Below are 20,293 nucleotides of genomic sequence, written 5' to 3' on the forward strand. Positions count from 1 at the left end.
TTGAGATCTTCGCTCCAAAATGGTCGTTCTTTTCCTTAAAATGCGAACTTGTTTTTATTATCACCATCCATGCTAAGGACTGGAATTTAACCCATTTGTTTTCTTTAAAAAGGGGGGGATTGAGGGGAAGTAAAGAGAACCATAGAGCAGTAGAACATTTGTTTTGGGGAAAAGATTGGAAAAATTAATGAATTCATCACAGCTTCCTATAGAGGCTTGTGCAATAAGCACATTAGTGAACCATTAAGTTTACTTAGACATCAAGAAAATCAAAGATACCAGCTCTAACTCACTGGAAATAATTAAAAACCAGGAAAGAACAATAAATGGACTGTGTGAAAATACCATTCCCCTAAGGATCGCTAGTGCTTTTTATTTAAATTTTATTTAAAAATTTATTTATTTAAAATTATCGGAATGAAGGCTGAAAAGAGGAGTAGTCATGTTTGTGGATGACACCAAACTGGTCAGAAGAGTAAATTCAAGATAGATTGAGAAATGTTCCAAAGTGGGTGAATGTGCAAAAAGGCAGTCAAAATTACCACTGTATAGGAGCAATTCCCATATAAAGAAAGATTACAGTAACAGAAGCTTTTTAGCTTGGAATGAGGATAAAGAATGAAATGATAAGAGGTCATGCAGGATATTCATTTTTCTCCTAAATTATGGAATTTGATGTCAGGAGTTGTAGCCATTGTGGCCAATTTGGATGATTCTAAAAGGGAACCAAATAAGTGCCTAGAGGATCAACTATAAAAATCTACTGTCTGTCTACTTCAGGAATTGTATACTATTTCCTGAGCGACTTAAAATGAGTTGGTGGGAAGTAAAGTAAAAGGGGACAATCTCCCTCCAGTACAGAGAATGTGACACACAGTGCTTCAGTAGATAATCCTTGTTCTATCAAGCTCTTTGCATAGAATTTGAATAGTTCTCTTTCACAAAAGCATAAGAATGGAAAGCAACATTTCGACCAGTGTTTCTCATCTTTAGCAACTTTAATGTGTCTGGACTTCAACTCCCAGAATTCTCTAGCCAGCAAACCCGATACACTGCTCAGTTCAGGAATTTAGTTTGAAACATCTGGCTGTCAAGCCTCTACTTGAACATACCTGACAAAAGGAAACATACCGCCTCTTTTAATAATTGGGTCCATTGCCAAACTTCCTTAGTTTATTCTATCATTTAATGGGTGTTGTGTGATAATATTTCAGTTTGAAGTGTTATCATATTCCTCTCAATATTTAGGTCTCAAGCCTGAACATGCTAAGTTCCTTTATTCTTCCTAGTGCTTATCTTCTAGATCCTCATTCATTGCTTTTCTCTGAACCTGTTCCAGTTTTTCTAAATAACATAGTACCCAGAACTGAAACAAACTCAAGGTAAGATCTCACTAATGAAGAATAAAGTGGAATTACTTCTTCCACTAGTTTACAATAGAACTACAGATGCATTCCAGGCAGAAAAGGGAAAAAAGATTAGGAACTAAGTGGACTGACCTAATACAGAAATAGGAACATAAACTACGAACACAGGTTAACAATGAACCACAAAGATAGACATAAGAGATAGACTAAATAATGAGGAGTCAAAAGCACAAATAAGAATATACAGTTCAATTACGATAAACTTGATACATATTTGAATCTTTGTTTATATGTTTACATGCTTTGTATGCTTTGTTGTGATTTGTTTGTTTAGTTTGTACTTTCAAATAAAAATTTAAAAAAATTAAAAAAAAGAACTACAGATGCATTCCAAAATTGCATTTGCTTTTTTTACAGTCTCATCACACAGTTGAGCCACATTCAGTTTATAATCAGCTACTATGCCAAGATTTTTTTCATAAGCCTCTTTGCTAAGCTAGCTGCACCCCATTCTATATCTGTATGTTTCATGTTTGTTTCTGAAGTAATTTTGCACTTGACTTGGTTAACTTTCATTCCATTATTTTCTCCAAGCTATCAAGATGGTCTTGAATTGTATTTCAGTCTTCTAAGGATCTAGCTATCCTTCACATTTTTGTTTTTTTAATTTTGGTAATCAGTCCCTCCAATTCTTAATTCAATTAACAAAAGTAGTACAAGCATTGAAGAGTACTTTGTGGTACTTTGTTCAGCACTTTACAGTACCTCATCCTTGATGTGGAACCATTGATGAGTACTTTGATTCTTTGTGAAGGTTGTGTATCTGCTTAATTGCTGTACCCCTCACCAAACTCTTAATAATCAAAACTATTTGCCATGCTTTCAGGAACCGTGAGAGTTGAAAGTCAAAATATTTGTAGGTCAATCAATGAGAAATGTGCTTTTTTGAAAACAGCTATGAGAATCTAAATACAGATTTGTGAATCTATATTTAGGATTATGTTTATACTGCAACAATCCCTAAATGTTTCTTTCATTTCATTTTTTTCAAGGTTCCATAAGGTTCCTTCACTTTTCAGCCAGGATAGTAGTGATTCTAGCCCTATACATATAGATTGCAGTATTGTGGGATAGACTAAAATTCAAATATTCAAACCCCAGCCATTTATTGCCACTGAATCTTTGAACTTTGTACTAGGAATTAAGTTCAAATATATAATAGTCTGGAGTGGTTACATTTTCTGTCATAAATAAGGTAACGTTGTAGTTAAAATCATTCTGAATCTACTAGAGTCAATTTAGTGAATTTGAAGATGTAGCCAATGGCAGTGTTGGCGAACCTTTTCAGTACTAAGTGCTGAAATGGGAGTGCACGTGCAGGGGAGCACCGGAAACCGGAAGAGCAATGGGCAACGGCTGGCATGCCCAGAGAGATGGCTCTGCATGCCATTTCCAGCACGCGTGCCATAGGTTCACCATCACTGGCCTATGGTGATGTGAGATGAGGAAAACAACTTGAGACAAATGAAGAGTAAGATCCAAGGAAATCCAACCCTAGAAAAAGTAGTGAGATGGCATCAGGACTCATGGCCCCTGACCTTTGGCATTTAGGCCTTGAACTGGAGGTTCCTTTTCCTAGCCCAAGGGAAGACCACCATTGCTAGGTAAGGGGTCAGAAGCACAGAAGTACATGAATGCTTGGCGGTGTAGGGAACCACAGAACACAGAAATCTATTCAAAAGGAACTTGGAACAGAAAATAAGGATTGACCAATGCCAGATGTGCTCAATCTAAGGTTCCTGTATTTAACATCCAATTAAGATTAGCAATAGAGATTTTTTCTGTATCAAGCATCTTTAGCCATATATGTTGCTTTTAAATATGTTTCAATTATTTAGCCATGAAGTTTGACTTTAAAAAATAAAAAAGTCTTGAATATTGTTCCCAATAAGAACTCTATTTTTCTTTTAACTCAATTTATGAAACCTTTTCTGCTGGACATATGAACTAGTAATTCTCTGTTAACTCCAGTTCCAGGCGAGTGAAACTTGCTCTAGAAATCAAACGCATCACTTTCTATTGATAAAGGAAGAATGTGCAACATAGTAGGCCTTAGCAATTGATGCTTTGATAGAATCATTAACCACTGTAGATTTCTCAAAGGAACAGTTTGGTTACAGTACTCCTTTTCTATAGTACAGCAAGGGAGAGAAAATAAATCCAGCAGTATATTGAAGTTTTGCTTCTTGTTACAGCCTGAAAGCAAAGTCTAGTCAAGAAATGCAGATCTTGGAATTGTTCCTGTCTACCCCCACCCCAAATCCTTAGAAAGTATGGCTCAGAATCACCTTGAATCACAAGATGGGGGAGGGCAAATAAATTTAATAAAAAATAATGTAAAAAGTAATGTAAAGCTGTAGAAATGATCCGAGATGGTATGATGTATCTTTTCTCTGAAACATTCATGTAAGAAGTAAAGAGCTAATGGTCCAGATTATGGAAAAGCCCAAGAGCACTCTTGCATTCTAGGTATTTCACTATAAAACGAAGTAGGAATAGATCTAAGTATTATCAAAAGTGGCTGTTGTTCTTCATATATATTGCTATTTCCTGTTGCTGTGGCAGGGGAAATGATCTATTGTGGGACTCCATAGCACCTTGGATTTGAAGGCAAAACATGCTTCCAGGTATAAGAACAACAGGCAAATACCATCTGCAATTCTCAAAGTGAACAGCTCCCATGTTCCTCTGCAGCTGTACAAGACAGCTGTGTGATCCTGGGAAAGATAAAGTTCCTGTATGGGATTGCCAGGAGATGCAACATGAGGCACACTAAAGCACTATTTTGCCTTAGAGTCTGAAGCTGTGTACAACCCTCCTCTCTCACATACATATTTTATTTTATTGAGTGATGAAAAACTTTTGTATTTTGCTTCCCAATAAAACTTAAAGTGAAATATGTTTAAAGTAGGAAATGTCATAAGAAAAATAATTCCCCTCAAGAAATCATCTTGAGCTTAGTTATTACAAAGGTATTTTCTATTCTTTAAATTGAACCACAGTGCCAAAGGACACAGCTCAGTCAACTTTAATCTGCCTTTTTATAATTTAGCCAGCTGTTAGGTGTATTTAGTTCTCTACATATACCATGTTTCCCCAAAAATAAGATCCTGTCTTATTTTTTTTGCCACCAAAAAAGGCACCAGGTCTTCTTTTCAGGGGGGGATGTCATCCACTGACTCACCTCACTTGTGCATGTTGCCCTGGCCTCTTTTTCGCTATCAGAGGCCTTCAGGAACTTCTTTGTCCGGCAAGGCCAGCAAGGCTTTCCTGATCGATCCGGAACTCTGTTATCGGCTACAGAGGCCTTCAGGAAAGCCTTGCCAGTTGCAGAAGAAATGGGCCGAGGTGTGTTAAGGCCTGGCTCCAAAGGTAAGTAGTAGGGCAGGTTCACCATCCCCATCCCCACCCAAGCTTAATTTTTACCCGTGCACCCTGGAGTGGGTGGGGTCTTAAATTAGGGCTTATTTTGCGGGAAGGGCATATATTGGGCGCACATGTAAAAATTAAGCTAGGACTTACTTTCTGAGTAGGTCATATTTTCAGGGAAACACGGTAGCTCAAGGTAGACACCTACTTACAGCAGCAAATCTAAATATGCCAGATTATTTTTCACTATCTCTTTTTGGATGAATGGGCACAATTGTATAAACAGATGTACTGCATAATTAAATATGCTAGGAGGCCACAGATTTTATCTTCATACCACATGCATTTGGGTGTGTATCTAATTTACCTATGCATACTTGTTTACATCTGCATAGGCACATCTGTTTGAGCAGGACCTCTGCATTTTTTTCCACATTAATCCGAGTTAGTGATATAAAGAAAAAAAAATTACATGTTTTTCTACAATGTCTCTATTTGATGGAGAATTTTTTAAAATCCTTATGAGTCAGAGAGATTATATGTACATGTACTAATTATGAGATGTATGTATGAGATCTCATAATTGCCTTTCATTCTATAATCTATATAGAATGCCTTTCATTCTATAATCATCTTTTCTTACCTTACAGCCTCCCTGGCTTTCCATTCATTCATTTATTTTCAAATAAAGACAAAAGAATTTTTCTTATGAAAGATTTCACAACCCAGTGGACTAATGCAAGGATATTTTGTAAAAAAAAAAAAAAAAGGCAAAAGAAAGATTATGGTTAAAAATTGGCCAGATCAGGCTGGGGATTGTGGTGGAAAACATTCCATAAAAAACTTTCCTCATTCATTCCTATGGAAGAGGCAGTTAGGCAGCCACTCAGAAAGTTGTGACTCCTCCTTTCTGAGATCTTCCTTCCTCTTCCTTCTTAGTATTTCAGTCAGAGCAGAATAAGAATTAAGCATTAAACTGAGAGACACTGTAGTAATTGCAGTGCTGATTTAGAACCAAGAAATTCTGAGTTTTAGTCCTGCCTTAGGCATAAAAGCTAGCTGGGTGACATTGGGACATCATTCTCACTCTCTCTGTGTGTGTGCTCACCTCACCGGATTATTATTATGGGTAAAGTAGGATGATGAGGGAGTACATTTTGCCACCTTGAGTTATTTCTGACGTAATAAAGGCATTTTTTTTTAGAAAATCTAAAAATATTAAGAATATTGGAAAGAATTCCAGATGCCATGCTGTGTACACTTTCTCTGGCTTGCTTTAATCTGTCTCAATAGTCTTCCTGGCTTCTTTCTCCAATGTAATTTCAAAAGTGATTTATCTAACATCTCCCATGAAGAAGCATGCAAAGAATTGTATCTATGGATAGATGATAGGTAGACAGACAGACAGACAGACAGGATCCAAGATGCAGAGTCTTTAGAGAGGCCTGAAAGACAGTCCAAATCATAGTGACAGGGCATAAGATGCAGGGAGAAACAGCATATCCTGAACAGAACAGCCAGGTAGCTGGCATTTTGCACAGGAATATCTGCACAGTGTAGATGCCACACCCTCCCAAGTCTAGATGGGAGATTCTACAGTTGTGAAGAACGGTTACAATTCTATGTGGCTTCCAGATCTAGCTATACCAGATAGCCAACCAATCAGACATTATGATAGTAGACAAGGATCAAAAGACTGCTAGTGATATAGCTATACCAACATAACAACATCAGGTATATGGGAACCTGAAGAAGTACCAGGGTCGGAAGGAGAAACTAGAGATGATGTGAAAAGTTAAGGCAAAGTGTACCCAATGGTGGTTGGGACACTTGAGGCTATGGCTGTTAACTTGAGGGATCCCAGGAACAATATAGGAACTCCCTACAGAAGAGTGAAGGCAAGATATTGTGCAGAACCACCAAACCCTCATGCCTCCGGTAGAGGTTACCTGATATTGAGTGAGGAAGACACATACCATCCATGGGATGTAAAGGGAATTTTTATTTACACAGACATACACACCTTTAATCTTACTTTTGGAATCATTGAAGCAGCTGTTAATAGCAATAGCAATAGCACTTAGACTTATATACCGCTTCATAGTGCTTTTACAGCCCTAAGTGGTTTACAGAGTCAGCATATTGCCCCCAACAATCTGGGTCCTCATTTTACCCACCTTGGAAGGATGGAAGGCTGAGTCAACCTTGAACCGGTGAGATTTGAACTGCCGAACTGCAGCTAGCAGTCAGCTGAAGTAGCCTGCAGTACTGCACTCTAAACACTGCGCCACCTCGGTTAAGTTCACCTAGAGTTAAGCTCACCTAGATTGAATCTCAGCCCAATCACTGTCCTTAAAAGAGTGCATTATATCACTGTAGAAGTATTTCTTCTATGATCAGGTTCATTAAAAAAAATCATATGTAAAGAAGCAAAATTATGCATCTGAATGTTGTATGCATACCAGAATGGTGCTTCCAAAAATAGGTTGGATGTGATCCATAGCAAAGCTAAGCAAAAAAAGAAAAGGCAGACTGATTTATAGAACTGTTGGCTATGATTCCACATCATTTTCAGTAATATATGTAACCTAGAAAGGGAAGCACAACAAAACTTACACTTGTATTTTGACCAACTGCTTTTAGTTAACAGATAGTGTATCTTTTCTTTCCATTAGTTAAATAAACCAAATATGCATGATTTTGATTTACTGTATAGAATGAACTATTGTGGTTTGTAAACTATGGTTTATGAGTAAATGTAAGCCCAATCTATTATAGTTTATCCAATTACGGATATACTCTAGGTTAGCATGTATGAACTCAGTTATAAGTTCAAAACCTTCCTTAGGTTTTGCTTTTAGGATGTGACACTCCATATTAAATATCCATATGGATTTGGGATTTATCTTTTATCCATACAATTTATGGAAATGAACCTTATTTTCAGCAGCAGAACTAGTGAAAGAATCCATAGCAGCAATACTACACAACACACTTGGCTTAACCAAATACACTAAGATTGAAATACCCAGAATAATGGAATTATTATGGAATGAAATACTCATCAAATTTTGCCTCACAACCTACTTTTAGTTTGATGGACAAACATAACAACAGATCAGAGGAACATTCATGGGATCATCAGTTTCAGGCTCACAGCAAAGATTATAATACAGTATCTAGAAACTATAGAATTCCACATATACAACCAAAAGTATAGACCATTATGCAGATGACACCTTTGTCATAATTATCCACCTTTGAACTATGAGATGGGCAGCATGTAAATTTAATACATAAATGAGACCACCAGAGAAAACACATGACATGAAATTTTCAAATGAATGAAATTCTTGAAGGAAAAAAAGAACAACACACTGCCCTCTCTACATACCCCTATCAACAGAAGAAATGATGGCAAATTAAAAACACAAGACTATTGAAAAACAACTCTTAGAAAGCAAATGAGCCTTGATAGTACAGTGGTTTAGTGCACCCTGTTATTAACACAGCTGCCTGCAATTTCTGCTGGTTCGAATCTCTCCAAGGCTCAAGGTTGACTCAGCCTTCCATCCTTTCTAAGGTAGGTGAAATGAGGACCCAGTTTGTGGGGGCAATAAGCTGACTTTGTATAAAATATACAAAAGAATGAAGGCTATTGCTTAACGCATTGTAAGCCGCCCTGAGTCTCCGGAGAAGGGCGGCATATAAATCAAATTTTTTTTTAAAAAAATTATCCAATACCAAAATAACAACCCAACTTCCCACAAGAGGAGCTCTTTTAAGAACATTATTCAGACAAACATAAACAACTGCAGCAACCCAACACCAAAAAAGAAAACAGTGCCTATGCAGCATCTGCCAACAAAATTGGTACTTATGCAACGTTATCAAAAAGTACCTGACCACTCAACCCACAATAGTACAACAAATACAAGCATCCAAAGAATACCACTGCCATGCATCAAAATCACCTCAGAAACAACCAACAAACTATTTCAATCACACGACATCACCATAGTATACAAACCAGCCAAAGCCCTCCAAAACATCTTAAGTAAACCAAAAGATCCAATAGTCCAGTGGGGAAAAGTCATCTGTACCATACTGTGTAAGGATTGTAACAGCCATTATGTAGGACAGACAGGCAAAAGACTAGCTGAATACATCCATAAACACCAACTAGCAGTCAAAAGAAATGATGAAAATTTGCAACATGGATAGTTTCTACTGAGAAACTGAGCGTCCTAGACCAAGTTAAATCCAAAAATGGTCAGATTTCCTGGATGCTTGGCACTCAGACAAATCAGTCATCAACTAGAGATGCACAGAGAAACAACATTTACACACCATTCAGAGGAGAGAGACAATAAAAAAAACTGAAAAGGAAACAGACCAGAATACTACTTTGATTAGCAATCGACATCCAGATATACAGGAATTAAAATCAGGATCAACACCAGACAAACAATCAAGCAGTAAACAATAGGCTAATAAACTAGCCAACAACCAGCAAATAGTAGCCTGATCAAGGAACTACCAAGGAGAAAACACTTCCATGAAAACATTCTGACAGGACAAGCTACTGTATTGTATATAAATAGAGCAAACCCCACTTCTATCACTGAAGATGTTGCTTAGTCTAGTAATGAAACATCTGCAAGCAAACAATCCAGCTCAGAGAGCCCCAAGGATTCCATAGAATTATTAAAAATTGTATCACCCTGTAGATATTATGCGGCTGATTGTTACTAGAAGTATGCCTTCCTCAAAAATAACTACACAGATCTGGTTGTCAGTGGAGGGAATTGACCTAGCTTCAACATATTCTTCCTTCAGAAATTATAAAGTCTGCTAGAAGTTGTTGATGAGACAAGACCTCACGGATACAGCAACATCTGACAGAAAAAGCAGAATCACATTTGCTGTGCAGTTTTCATAGGTGGCTTCTCACTGAGCTATAGATATTCATATGATGCTTGTTACTGTTCACATATTTTCCCACCTGTAATGGACCATCTAAGAAAATCTGACAGAGTACCTTCATAACATGTAATGTAGATAGACATATTCAATTAAATTTTCTGCACCAGAAAATAGTGCAGTAAAAATGTTGTGATTCAGACGGGAAAGTTGGTCTACTGACTATACTGTAGTAGCTGACATTATCTGGCAATTAGTGCTTCCAACATTTTTTCACAAGGTGTGTCAATCTGGCCCTAGGAATTGACTCCATATGAATAGTGTAAGAATTTAAGATGTTTCCTAAATCTAAACCTTGTCCAGCCTTTTATGTCTCACGGTGGTTAAACAGATGCATCTCCCATGTAATCTAGTAGGTTACCCTGGGATCTACCATTGCATAAGAAGAATTTATGTTCCTTTGCTTTTTCCCACCCAATCCAAGAGTTTATGTATTTATCCCCTCCAAATACAATAATTACAATTATTGTACAATAATCTAAAGAACCTTAGACTACAATAATCTAAAATGTGGGGGTTTTTTCTATATGGGAATTAGTCTCACGGGCATGATTTCATGCGTCTCTCTATACATGAATAGGCCTACAGATGGATCCAGCTGCCTCTTGAAAGAAAAATAAATGCTTACGTGCTTGAAAGAAAAACAAATGCTTACACTATCAACATTAATAAACAAGCAGAAGGAAAGATCTTCCTTATGAGATAGGCAGATAGATTTGTCTGGCCACAGACTGCTAGGTAAGGTAAAACTGGTTCAATAAAGCTTTTGTGTTTGTAGACAAATCCAGAGAGTCACTTAACATGATTGTGTGAATTCCAGGCTATAAATTCTATAGAACAAAGAGAAAATAGGTGTTTCAGTGAAGACTGTAGGTGCATATTGACTAAATATTCTTTTATTCCCAATCTCTATGTTTCAATGTAATCAGGAATGCCACAAAAAATCCATAGTCTATGAGCAAAGCCTCAATTATTTCCTGAATTCTGACTATAATTTTTAAATTTAGTTATATCTCATTTTCCCCCCATGGAATTTACAATAGATTACATTGGTTTCTCACTTAGTACTAACTTGAGCCTACATTTGGTCAGCTTTAGCAAAGCTGATAGATCAGGAACTTTTAAATATACAGGTGAAACTCGAAAAATTAGAATATCATGCAAAAGTTCATTTATTTCAGTAATGCAATTTAAAAGGTGAAACTAATATATGAGATAGACTCATTACATGCAAAGCAAGATAGTTCAAGCCTTGATTTGTCATAATTTTGATGATTATGGCTTACAGCTCATGAAAATTCACAATCTCAGAAAATTAGAATATTACATGAAATCAATAAAACAAGGATTGTACATAGAACAATATCGGACCTCTGAAAAGTATAAGCGTGCATATGTACTCAGTTCTTGGTTTGGGACCTTTTTGCATCAATTACTGCCTCAATGCGGCGTGGCATGGATGCTATCAGCCTGTGGCACTGCTGAGGTGTTATGGAAGACCAGGATGCTTCAATGGCGGTCTTCAGCTCTTCTGCATTGTTCGGTCTCATGTCTCTCATCTTTCTCTTGGCAATGCCCCATAGATTCTCCATGGGGTTCAGGTTAGGTGAGTTTGCTGGCCAATCAAGCACAGTAATCCCATGGTCATTGAACCAGATTTTGGTACTTTTGACAGTGTGGGCAGGTGCCAAGTCCTGCTGGAAATGAAGTCAGCATCCCCATAAAGCTCGTCTGCGGAAGGAAGCATGAAGTGCTCCAAAATCTCCTGGTAGATGACTGCGTTGACCCTAGACTTAATGAAGCACAGTGGACCAACATCAGTAGATGACATGGCTCCCCAAATCAACACAGTCTATGGAAACTTCACACTGGACTTCAAGCATCTTGCAGTGTGTGCCTCTCCATTGTTCCTCTAGACTCTGGGTCCTTGGTTTCCAAATGAGATGCAAAAGTTGCTCTCATCAGAAAAGAGGACTTTGGACCACTGAGCAACAGACCAGTTCTTTTTTTCTTTAGCCCAGGTAAGACGCTTCTAATGGTGTTTGTTGTTCAGGAGTGGCTTGACAAGAGGAATAGAACATTTGAAGCCCATGTCCAGGATCCGTCTGTGTGTGGTGGCTCTTGATGCACTGACTCCAGCCTCAGTCCACTCCTTGTGAAAGTCCCCAACACTTTTGAATGGCCTTTTCGTAACAATCCTCTCCAGGCTGCGGTCATCTCTGCTGCTTGTGCACCTTTTTCTTCCACACTTTTCCCTTCCACGTAACTTTCTATTAATGTGCTTTGATACAGCACTTTGGGAACATACAACTTCTTTTGCAATTACCTTTTGACGCTTTCCCTCCTTATGGAAGGTGTCAATGATGGTTTTCTGAACAACTGTCAGGTCAGCAGTCTTTCCCATGATTGTGATTCCTACTGAACCAGACTGAGAGACCATTTAAAGGCTCAGGAACCCTTTGCAGGTGTTATGGCTTAATTAGCTGATTAGAGTGGGACACTTGAGCCTAGAATATTGAATCTTTTCACAATATTCTAATTTTCTGAGATTGTGAATTTGGGGTTTTCATGAGTTGTAAGCCATAATCATCAAAAGTATGACAAATCAAGGCTTGAACTATCTTGCTTTGCATGTAATGAGTCTATCTCATATATTAGTTTCACCTTTTAAGTTGCATTACTGAAATAAATGAACTTTTGCACGATATTCTAATTTTTCGAGTTTCACCTGTATTATTGGCCAGATTCCCAGAAAAAGCTGGAGTTACAGTTTAGCAACACCTGGAGTGATACAGATTGGTTCCTTCTACATTAGGTCCTATTGCAAGGCAACAAAATAGATTATTGCTTTAAAAAAAAACCACTGCTTATACATAGGACAAAGAGATATCAAAGTTCTGCAAGCATGGTCCTTTTTTCCTACTTATGAATAGGCACAAAGAATCAACATTCATCTCCTTTCCTGTTAATAAAGGAAATTTAATAGTTAGTTAAAAAGTATTCACTTAATCAAAGGCAGAAACTAATACCGATATATCCCATGCCATCAGATATCTGAAGCAGTTTAAGACTTCATATATTGTTTCAACTAGTTATGGAACAACCATCTTTTCATACATCATAATATTAAGATTTTCATAAAAATAGAAAATAATCCTTTTAAAAAAAACTTTTAATACATTAGATTTTATGAGCCCAAATGTATACTGTGCTTTCCCGAAAATAAGACCCTGTCTTATATTTTTTTGAACCCTGAAATAAGTGCTTGGCCTCATTGCTATGTGCTCAAAAGCACGATTGGGCTTATTATCAGGGGATGTCTTATTTTGGGGGAAACGGTATATATATTGTGTTGCTAATATGTACAGGTGTGAGTTCTTTACTCCATTCCCTTTTTGTATAAATATTTCAATGAAATCCTTAGAGTCATCATTGCAAAGGCTAACCAAACTGCTGACATGGTGTGAATGTAGCTTTATTGTCACTGTTTATTGGTCTTACTGTCCAGTTTCTTTCCAGACAATGTTGAAAAATGTTGCTGCTAAATTATCGTGTAACATTTACCTCATGCCAGAATAATAATTACAACAATCTGTCTTAAAAAGATAGCCCATTTTCAACACGCCCCTTAATTAAAAAGCAGTAGTTTTCCAATGATATTACTAGACATTTCTTTCTTTTTACAGTAAAGATTAGGATTCTACTAAAAATTTGAAATTCAGAACTGACAGAATTTAGAGAGGAATACAGATGGCCAGATTCTATGCTACAAAAACAGCTCATAGGGATTTTTGTTTTGTTTATTGTTTCAAAATTACAAAACAGTTGGAGCTATAGATAATAGAATTATTTCCAAAAATATAGATATAGGGAGAGCTATTTAAATTACAAAAGAAAAGTGTGCAAAAGAAAATTTCAAGTAGATTGTGGATGTTTTCCATTGCTAATAGAACTCAGAGGAATGGCTGGATTATATTTTAATAGGCATTAATTTCAAAAGTCGCAAAATGTACATGACTACATTCTTTGAAAAACTCATTTGGCCATGCCATTGCATTCCCCCAAAAGCAACAGATATCTGTCTGGAAGGGACTCTTTTTGTTTACAAGCATTTTTGTTTGCTTCATACAATAAAATGTACACGTCTTTCTGCATAAAGATACAGACCACATTTCTACAATTTCTTGAGACCTCCCGTTGTTATTTTCAGCTCCATGAATATTTCACAAAATATTTTATTTTATTTTATTTTTATTTTTAATTTGATTTATATGCCGCCCTTCTCCGGAGACTCAGGGCGGCTTACAATGCGTTAAGCAATAGCCTTCATACTTTTGTATATTTATACAAAGTCAGCTTATTGCCCCCACAAACTGGGTCCTACCTTAGAAAGGATGGAAGGCTGAGTCAACCTTGAGCCTGGTAAGATTCGAACCTGCAGAAATTGCAGGCAGCTGTGTTAATTACAGGGTGCATTAAACCACTGTACTACCAAGGCTCTAGTTAAAATATTCATTCAGTTCCATGAAACTTCACCAAGTTGAGGAAGATCGAAAAACCCTACAGCTTGCAATTATTAGCAAAATAGATATTCTGGAAATAGATGCTATTTCAACCCACCCATATATAAAATAAACATTAGAGTTTGTCTAAAAATATTTTGATTCCATAAAAATTTCTCAGAGTAGTCACGAGAATAAAGTTGCCACAATGCATGGCAAGTCTGGTTTTGAAATGATAACTTGGGATTTATAGCTTGTTTTCCCCAAGTGTCTTAGGGCTGTTTTATTCAATGCCTCACACAGAAAAAAAAATACAAACTGCACTTGGGACTTAATATATACCAGATGGAGTATGGTATGAGTGTTATTTTAATTGAATTTACAGATTAAGCAAGTAAAAAGACATTTTTCAGATCGGTAGGAATGAGAAAAACAAATCTGAGCCAGTCATGCTATAAAACGATTCTCTAAAGTCTATACCAACTGTGAGGAACATGTTTCCACAAGTCCCATGGGATCTTTGTTAGTTATAAAATCTGGGGGCTACAGGAGTTGAAATTCAACAATAGTTGGAGGACCACCACTAGATTATGGCTTCTTAAATTCCTGCATTGTGGTAACTTGAGTACTGCATCAGACATCTGAAAAATATATATTGTGTAATACTTTTACTCTCCAGCTGGGGGCATGACAGACTTGTATTCAGAATACACTGAATGTTAAAGAGCTGGTATAAATTCAAGAAGTTAATAAAGAAATAGCATTTAAAAAAACTACATCGATATATTTTCTATTGTTGCTTTCCCAATTGGTGGTAGTATAATAAATATCTTACAATTCTGCATATATAGATTTACAACAAAGCTGATTTTTTTTTTAAAAAAAATCAGGCACTGCATGCATTGGAAAGGACTGTATTAGAAAGCAGATTAAATACTGTATAATCTCTCTTCTACCATCCAGACCCTTGAAAATTACCACGCTTTACTATTGTCAGCCTCTAAGTCAGGGGCCACAGACTAGATGTGTCACATGCTGGCCCCGCACCCACCCGGTTTAACAAAGGGAGAAAAGTCCCAATACGTCACATGACGCCATGACAACGCAAGTTTGACAGCCCTGATCTAAGTAAAATAGAAATTCCCCAGGCAGTTATACTTGTCACTCACCCCAAAACCTTCAGCCGAGTCCACAGCTTCCTCTTCACAATTGTTTTTATAATAGGCTATAGCCTGTTAGTGCAGAGTGAACACCTTGACATTGTAATCAATAGGTTAAAACTGATTTAAAACATACACATAAGTAATCAATTCAAAGTAACAATAATTAAGTGCTTATAATTAACTGAGATTGCACTCCTCCAATTCACACATTAGTGAATAATGCATTGAGGAATTTGCAGACCTATGGCCTGTTACTGAAAGGCCTGAATTTTCTGTCATGTCCAAATTTTTTTATGAAAATTACTCTAGATCAGGGCTGTCAAACTCCCAGGCCATGGGCCGGATGCCTCATGCACTGGCCACACCTATGCTCAGTTTAGCAGAGAGGAGGGGGAATCCCAATATATCATGTTACGCTGTCGTGACGACGTGAGTTTGACACCCCTGCTCTAGATGCCTGCTCAAAACTCTTTAATATTTTAATATTAGTCTTTAATATTTAGGTTAAATCTTCTTCGGAATATTACTCAGAACATGCTCTTCTGATATAGGGATATATGGATAGAAACCAGGGATTGTACATCCAGATTCTCTTGTCTTCATGTAATCATATGTTGGGGTAATTGAATTTGTCTGCAGCCCAGTTTAAGGGGGATTGCATGTCTTTTTATTATAGCATTACTTGAAGTATCAGAAGAATCTATGGGTACTCCCAGATACAATGCACAAAAATAGCTAAAGGTGAGATGCTATTTTTTTCCTCTTTAACAGAGTTTTGGAGAAAAAAATATAGAAGTGATAAAACTCAAGAAAGTTACAAGCAGAAAGAAACTAGATCAGGACCCAAAGCACTTACATTAACACTGCTTTTTCTTCGACATACAATTATTGATCACTACATAAATTTACTGTCATGGCTCCTATAAATCATAACTTGATATAAATGCTGAGAAATTTTGTTAAACACCTGTCTCCTTGCTACTAACTACAGAACAATTCTTTCGACTATTGGACAAGAAGGAAGATTGTACGGAACTATCCTTAATTCCTACTGCATATTATATTCAACAACACTTTACAATTTTGACATTATTGAAAACACAGAACCACGATTACCTGCTCAGATATACAGCTCTGTAAGTAGAAAGCTTCAGAGAGAGCATGCACCTAACAATTTAGTTAAAAGAGAAAAAGTCTAAACAAAATCTGTTTCAGGATTATCCTCTTTCTCCAATTTAAAGGATCTTTTGAAAAACTGAATAAAAAATAAGTAAAAATAAACAAAGACAATTGTTTTGCAGTTATATTTGCAAGTACAAAATTGACTAAATATTGAATAATAGGTGAAATTTTCAGCTACTTTATTATTTATCAGCTCTAGCACGATACTTAAGAGATACTTTTCCAACATCATGAATTAAATAAGATGTGAGATTTTCATTGCTGAAACAGTCATTTTAATCACATATAATTTGCCAACGCACAGCTGCTCTTAATTTGCTATCTTGCATTGAAGACTATTTCTCATTATTGTGTGTTAAATACAAGTTCAGATTTCTAGAATGCTTTTCATAAAACTGCAGACACTTCTTCAGATGAAACATTCCCCTTCATCATGTGCATCATGTGCAATATATATATGTAATTTTAAAAGCCCTGTAATTATTCTAAAAATTATACCCTTGGATATATAGTAGGAAAGACTAAGTTGCCTAGTTTGCCTTTTAGATAGCTAGTTTGCTATGTGTTGTACACTGTTTTCCCTGTTAAGGAAAAGTTAGTTTGCTTTCTTGCTTGTAAAATGGTTGCCAAAGGAATAGAGACTTTGGGTTTTAGCAAGAGAATTCCAAATCTAATCTTCAATTGATGGAAGAGTACATCAGATGTAGTATGAAGAGTTTCAGAAGTTACACTTTCCTTTCACTCTAATAAAAAAACTTTATAGAGAATTAAGATTAAATCATTACTATTTCATAAATCAGGTATGAGTCAAGAAAGGGTTGGGTTAAAAAACAAGACCAACAGTGACCAGTACACCTTTCAGCAAACTAAAATGAAATGTGCAGTTAAGTGTCTTATGGGTAATAAGAATACGTATTTATCTCTAATTGGCAATCAGGCTTCCACCACATGACTATGTGCTGGTCATCTGCAAATTCAAATATTTTTGCTAGATATTGCTAAGTGGCTTTTATTCAATGTGAAAACCTCCTCATGTGCTTCTGTGGAGTGGAGCAATGCACAACACTCTTACAATGTTAACATGGGAAATTTGCAGCTTTACCCTCCAAGTGCAGGCAGTGAATTCTGAATATTATATTCCTAACACAATTAGATAGCATCAGAGAAAAGAAGGGTAGATAAATGTGTAATGATGAGGAGAACCTGACTCAGGAATGTAGATCTCCTATGAATACAACTAAATTCTAGCAGATAAATTCTGGCCACCAGTTTCTTGGCCAAACAAAATGCAGAAAGTGGTAAGTACAAAGATTTAGCTGAAATTTGCAGTGAAACAAAATGATGCCCAACCTCATCCTCAAATCCTAGTATAGATTTAATGTTTAAAAGCCACTTCAAGGGTTTTTTTTAATGTACAGCAGAACAAGCTAATCAAATAATAGTACAAGTTGCAAGGCATAATACTGGGAAGAAAGAAAACTTCTCACAAAATCTTCAAAATAGAAGTTGGAGATAAAATCAAAAATGGAAGTTCTCTGACGGAACATGATGAAGTAAAATTTGCTACACTACTGCAATGCATAGCAAAATATTTTCAAGTGCAAACTAAAAAGGACTCTCAGTGGAGAAGGATAGATAGAAGCATGAATCTTTTTAACTGTACTGCTCCTCTGAGGAGCTGAAAATAACCTCTTCCTTAAAACAGTTGAAAACCTACATCATGATTTTAAAAAATGAACGCTAATAAATGATGGCAAAACAAAATTGGCAGCAAGATAGTTAACATTCCAACAGTGCAGTCACATTAGAGGCTATGTTTTTGGGTTGGTTGCTATCATAAAGTGCATATATCTTCATGTGCAAAACCTTACACAGAGAAACTGGGTCCTCTCTTGTTTACCTAGTCTGCTTGTAAAAGAGTATTTGTCAGTAATGCTGTACCAATGTCAACAGAATTTATTTCTGATGTGCCGATTATGGTCCCAGAAACCCATGAATAGATATTTCAAATCAGATTAGAGTTGCAATCAAATGAGCATTCTCTCATCTAGTAGACAAAAGTTATGTGTAGAGTTTCACTTCTCTTTCCACCTACACATGCTCAATTTTTAATGAAACTGTAAAAACAAAATATGGAATTAGGTATAGTCCCAGATGATTGAACCAGATTCTGTGATCCTGCAAAAGTAAAAATGAAGATTCAGTAGTAGATGCAACATGCCTACCAACTTGGTAGGAATAAACTGAGATCAGGAAATCCTACAGCAGCCATGCACCTTCTCCTCCATTTCTTCCATGGGAGCCTTGAATTTTAAGAGAGGTGGGTCACCACTTGATATGGTGTAATAAACTGAAGTTCCATTGGATGTATAAGAAGGTGTCCTGGAATTAATCAAATGTTCTTTAGCTTCTCCCCCATTTTCCACTGAGTCTCCTATACCGCTTGCAAAGTGTGTACTGATAAAGGGGTGATTGAGAAGTTTGGCTGCTGCTCGCTGCCGTTTCAGTTCAGAAAGGGTTTGGTGGCTTCTTTCTTTGTACTCCTCCCAGATGTGATGAGAGTCAGAAATCCCAGGGGTATTGTAGGGCAATGCTTGGCTTCCATCATTGTCCAGGACTGAATGCATTAACCAAATATCTCCATTTGGAATAGAATATTGGTAAGGAATGGAGGGTAGACTGAGTCCATTCTGAAGCAAATTTTCTGAATCACATTGTGTTCCTTTTGTTACCAGCTCTGGAAGGATTATAGCTGTATCAGCGGTCAAATTCTGAAACACAAAAATAAATATGAGGGGTAACTTTGCTGTTGCATCTATCAAAAAACCCGATAATTTGTCCATGTTTACTGATTTTCTTGCATTATAAAATCAAGCCCTTGTGCTCTACTACATAGCTATCCAACCAAAGGCTCAGGACCACATGAGATATCCCAAAATCTTTGGTGTGGCTGCCAGAGAATCCCTTCCCCAAAGTTCTTACCAAATTGAATTTCTTAAAGAGAGGAAAAATAATACATTATTTGACCAAGGATCTAGATCAGGGGTCGGCAACCTTAAACACTCAAAGAGCCATTTGGACCCGTTTCCCACAGAAAAGAAAACACCGGGAGCCACAAAAACCTTTTGACATCTAAAATGAAGATAACACTGCATATATCATTTTTTACCTTTATGCTATGTATAAAAAAACTATACTGTGTTGCATTTATGTAATCAGTGAACTGCTACAGAGAAAACAATTTTTTTGTTTCTGCATGCAACAAAAACATTTTGAACTCTGAAAAAAAAATGAGTCAAAAAGCTCAATAAATCATGTGCTGGCGGCTGTCGCACATTGGCAGTTGTGACGCATGTTTTGAGTGACGGAGCCACAACAGAGGGATGAAAGAGCCACATGCGGCTTCAGAGCCGCAGGTTGCAGACTCCTGATCTAGATGGTAATCAGGTTAAGTCAATGATAGTTTTCTTTTTCCTTGTCCCATCTATTATGCCCCCAACACACAACTCTGAGGCTAAGTATGATTAAGAAGAAAATGTGCAGTCTTGCTGTACTGAATGTTAAACCAGTACGTGGCTTTTTCTTCACTAAAAGGAATTTGTAAAGAATATTTTTTTCCTTTAAAAAATGTGAGAGGTCAGCAATGATATCAACGTAAGATGGAAAG

General features: G+C 36.7%; 1 protein-coding gene across 3 annotated transcripts in view; it reads right to left on the minus strand.

Annotated features, from left to right (window-relative positions):
- Window positions 1-16,783: 16,783 nt before the first annotated feature.
- Window positions 16,784-20,293, minus strand: part of PPP1R16B (protein phosphatase 1 regulatory subunit 16B) — a 106,114-nt gene continuing 102,604 nt past the window's right edge. For all 3 annotated transcript variants that reach the window (XM_034413937.2, XM_034413938.2, XM_087889180.1), the window contains one exon: window positions 16,784-19,397. In XM_034413937.2, coding sequence (XP_034269828.1) covers window positions 18,876-19,397 — 522 coding nt within the window. In that variant the 3' untranslated portion in view covers window positions 16,784-18,875. The remainder of the gene's footprint in view (window positions 19,398-20,293) is intronic.

This window comes from Pantherophis guttatus, chromosome 3, assembly GCF_059756535.1.
Source record: "Pantherophis guttatus breed Tessera chromosome 3, ASM5975653v1, whole genome shotgun sequence".
In the NCBI taxonomy this organism is placed as follows: Eukaryota; Metazoa; Chordata; class Lepidosauria; order Squamata; family Colubridae; genus Pantherophis; species Pantherophis guttatus.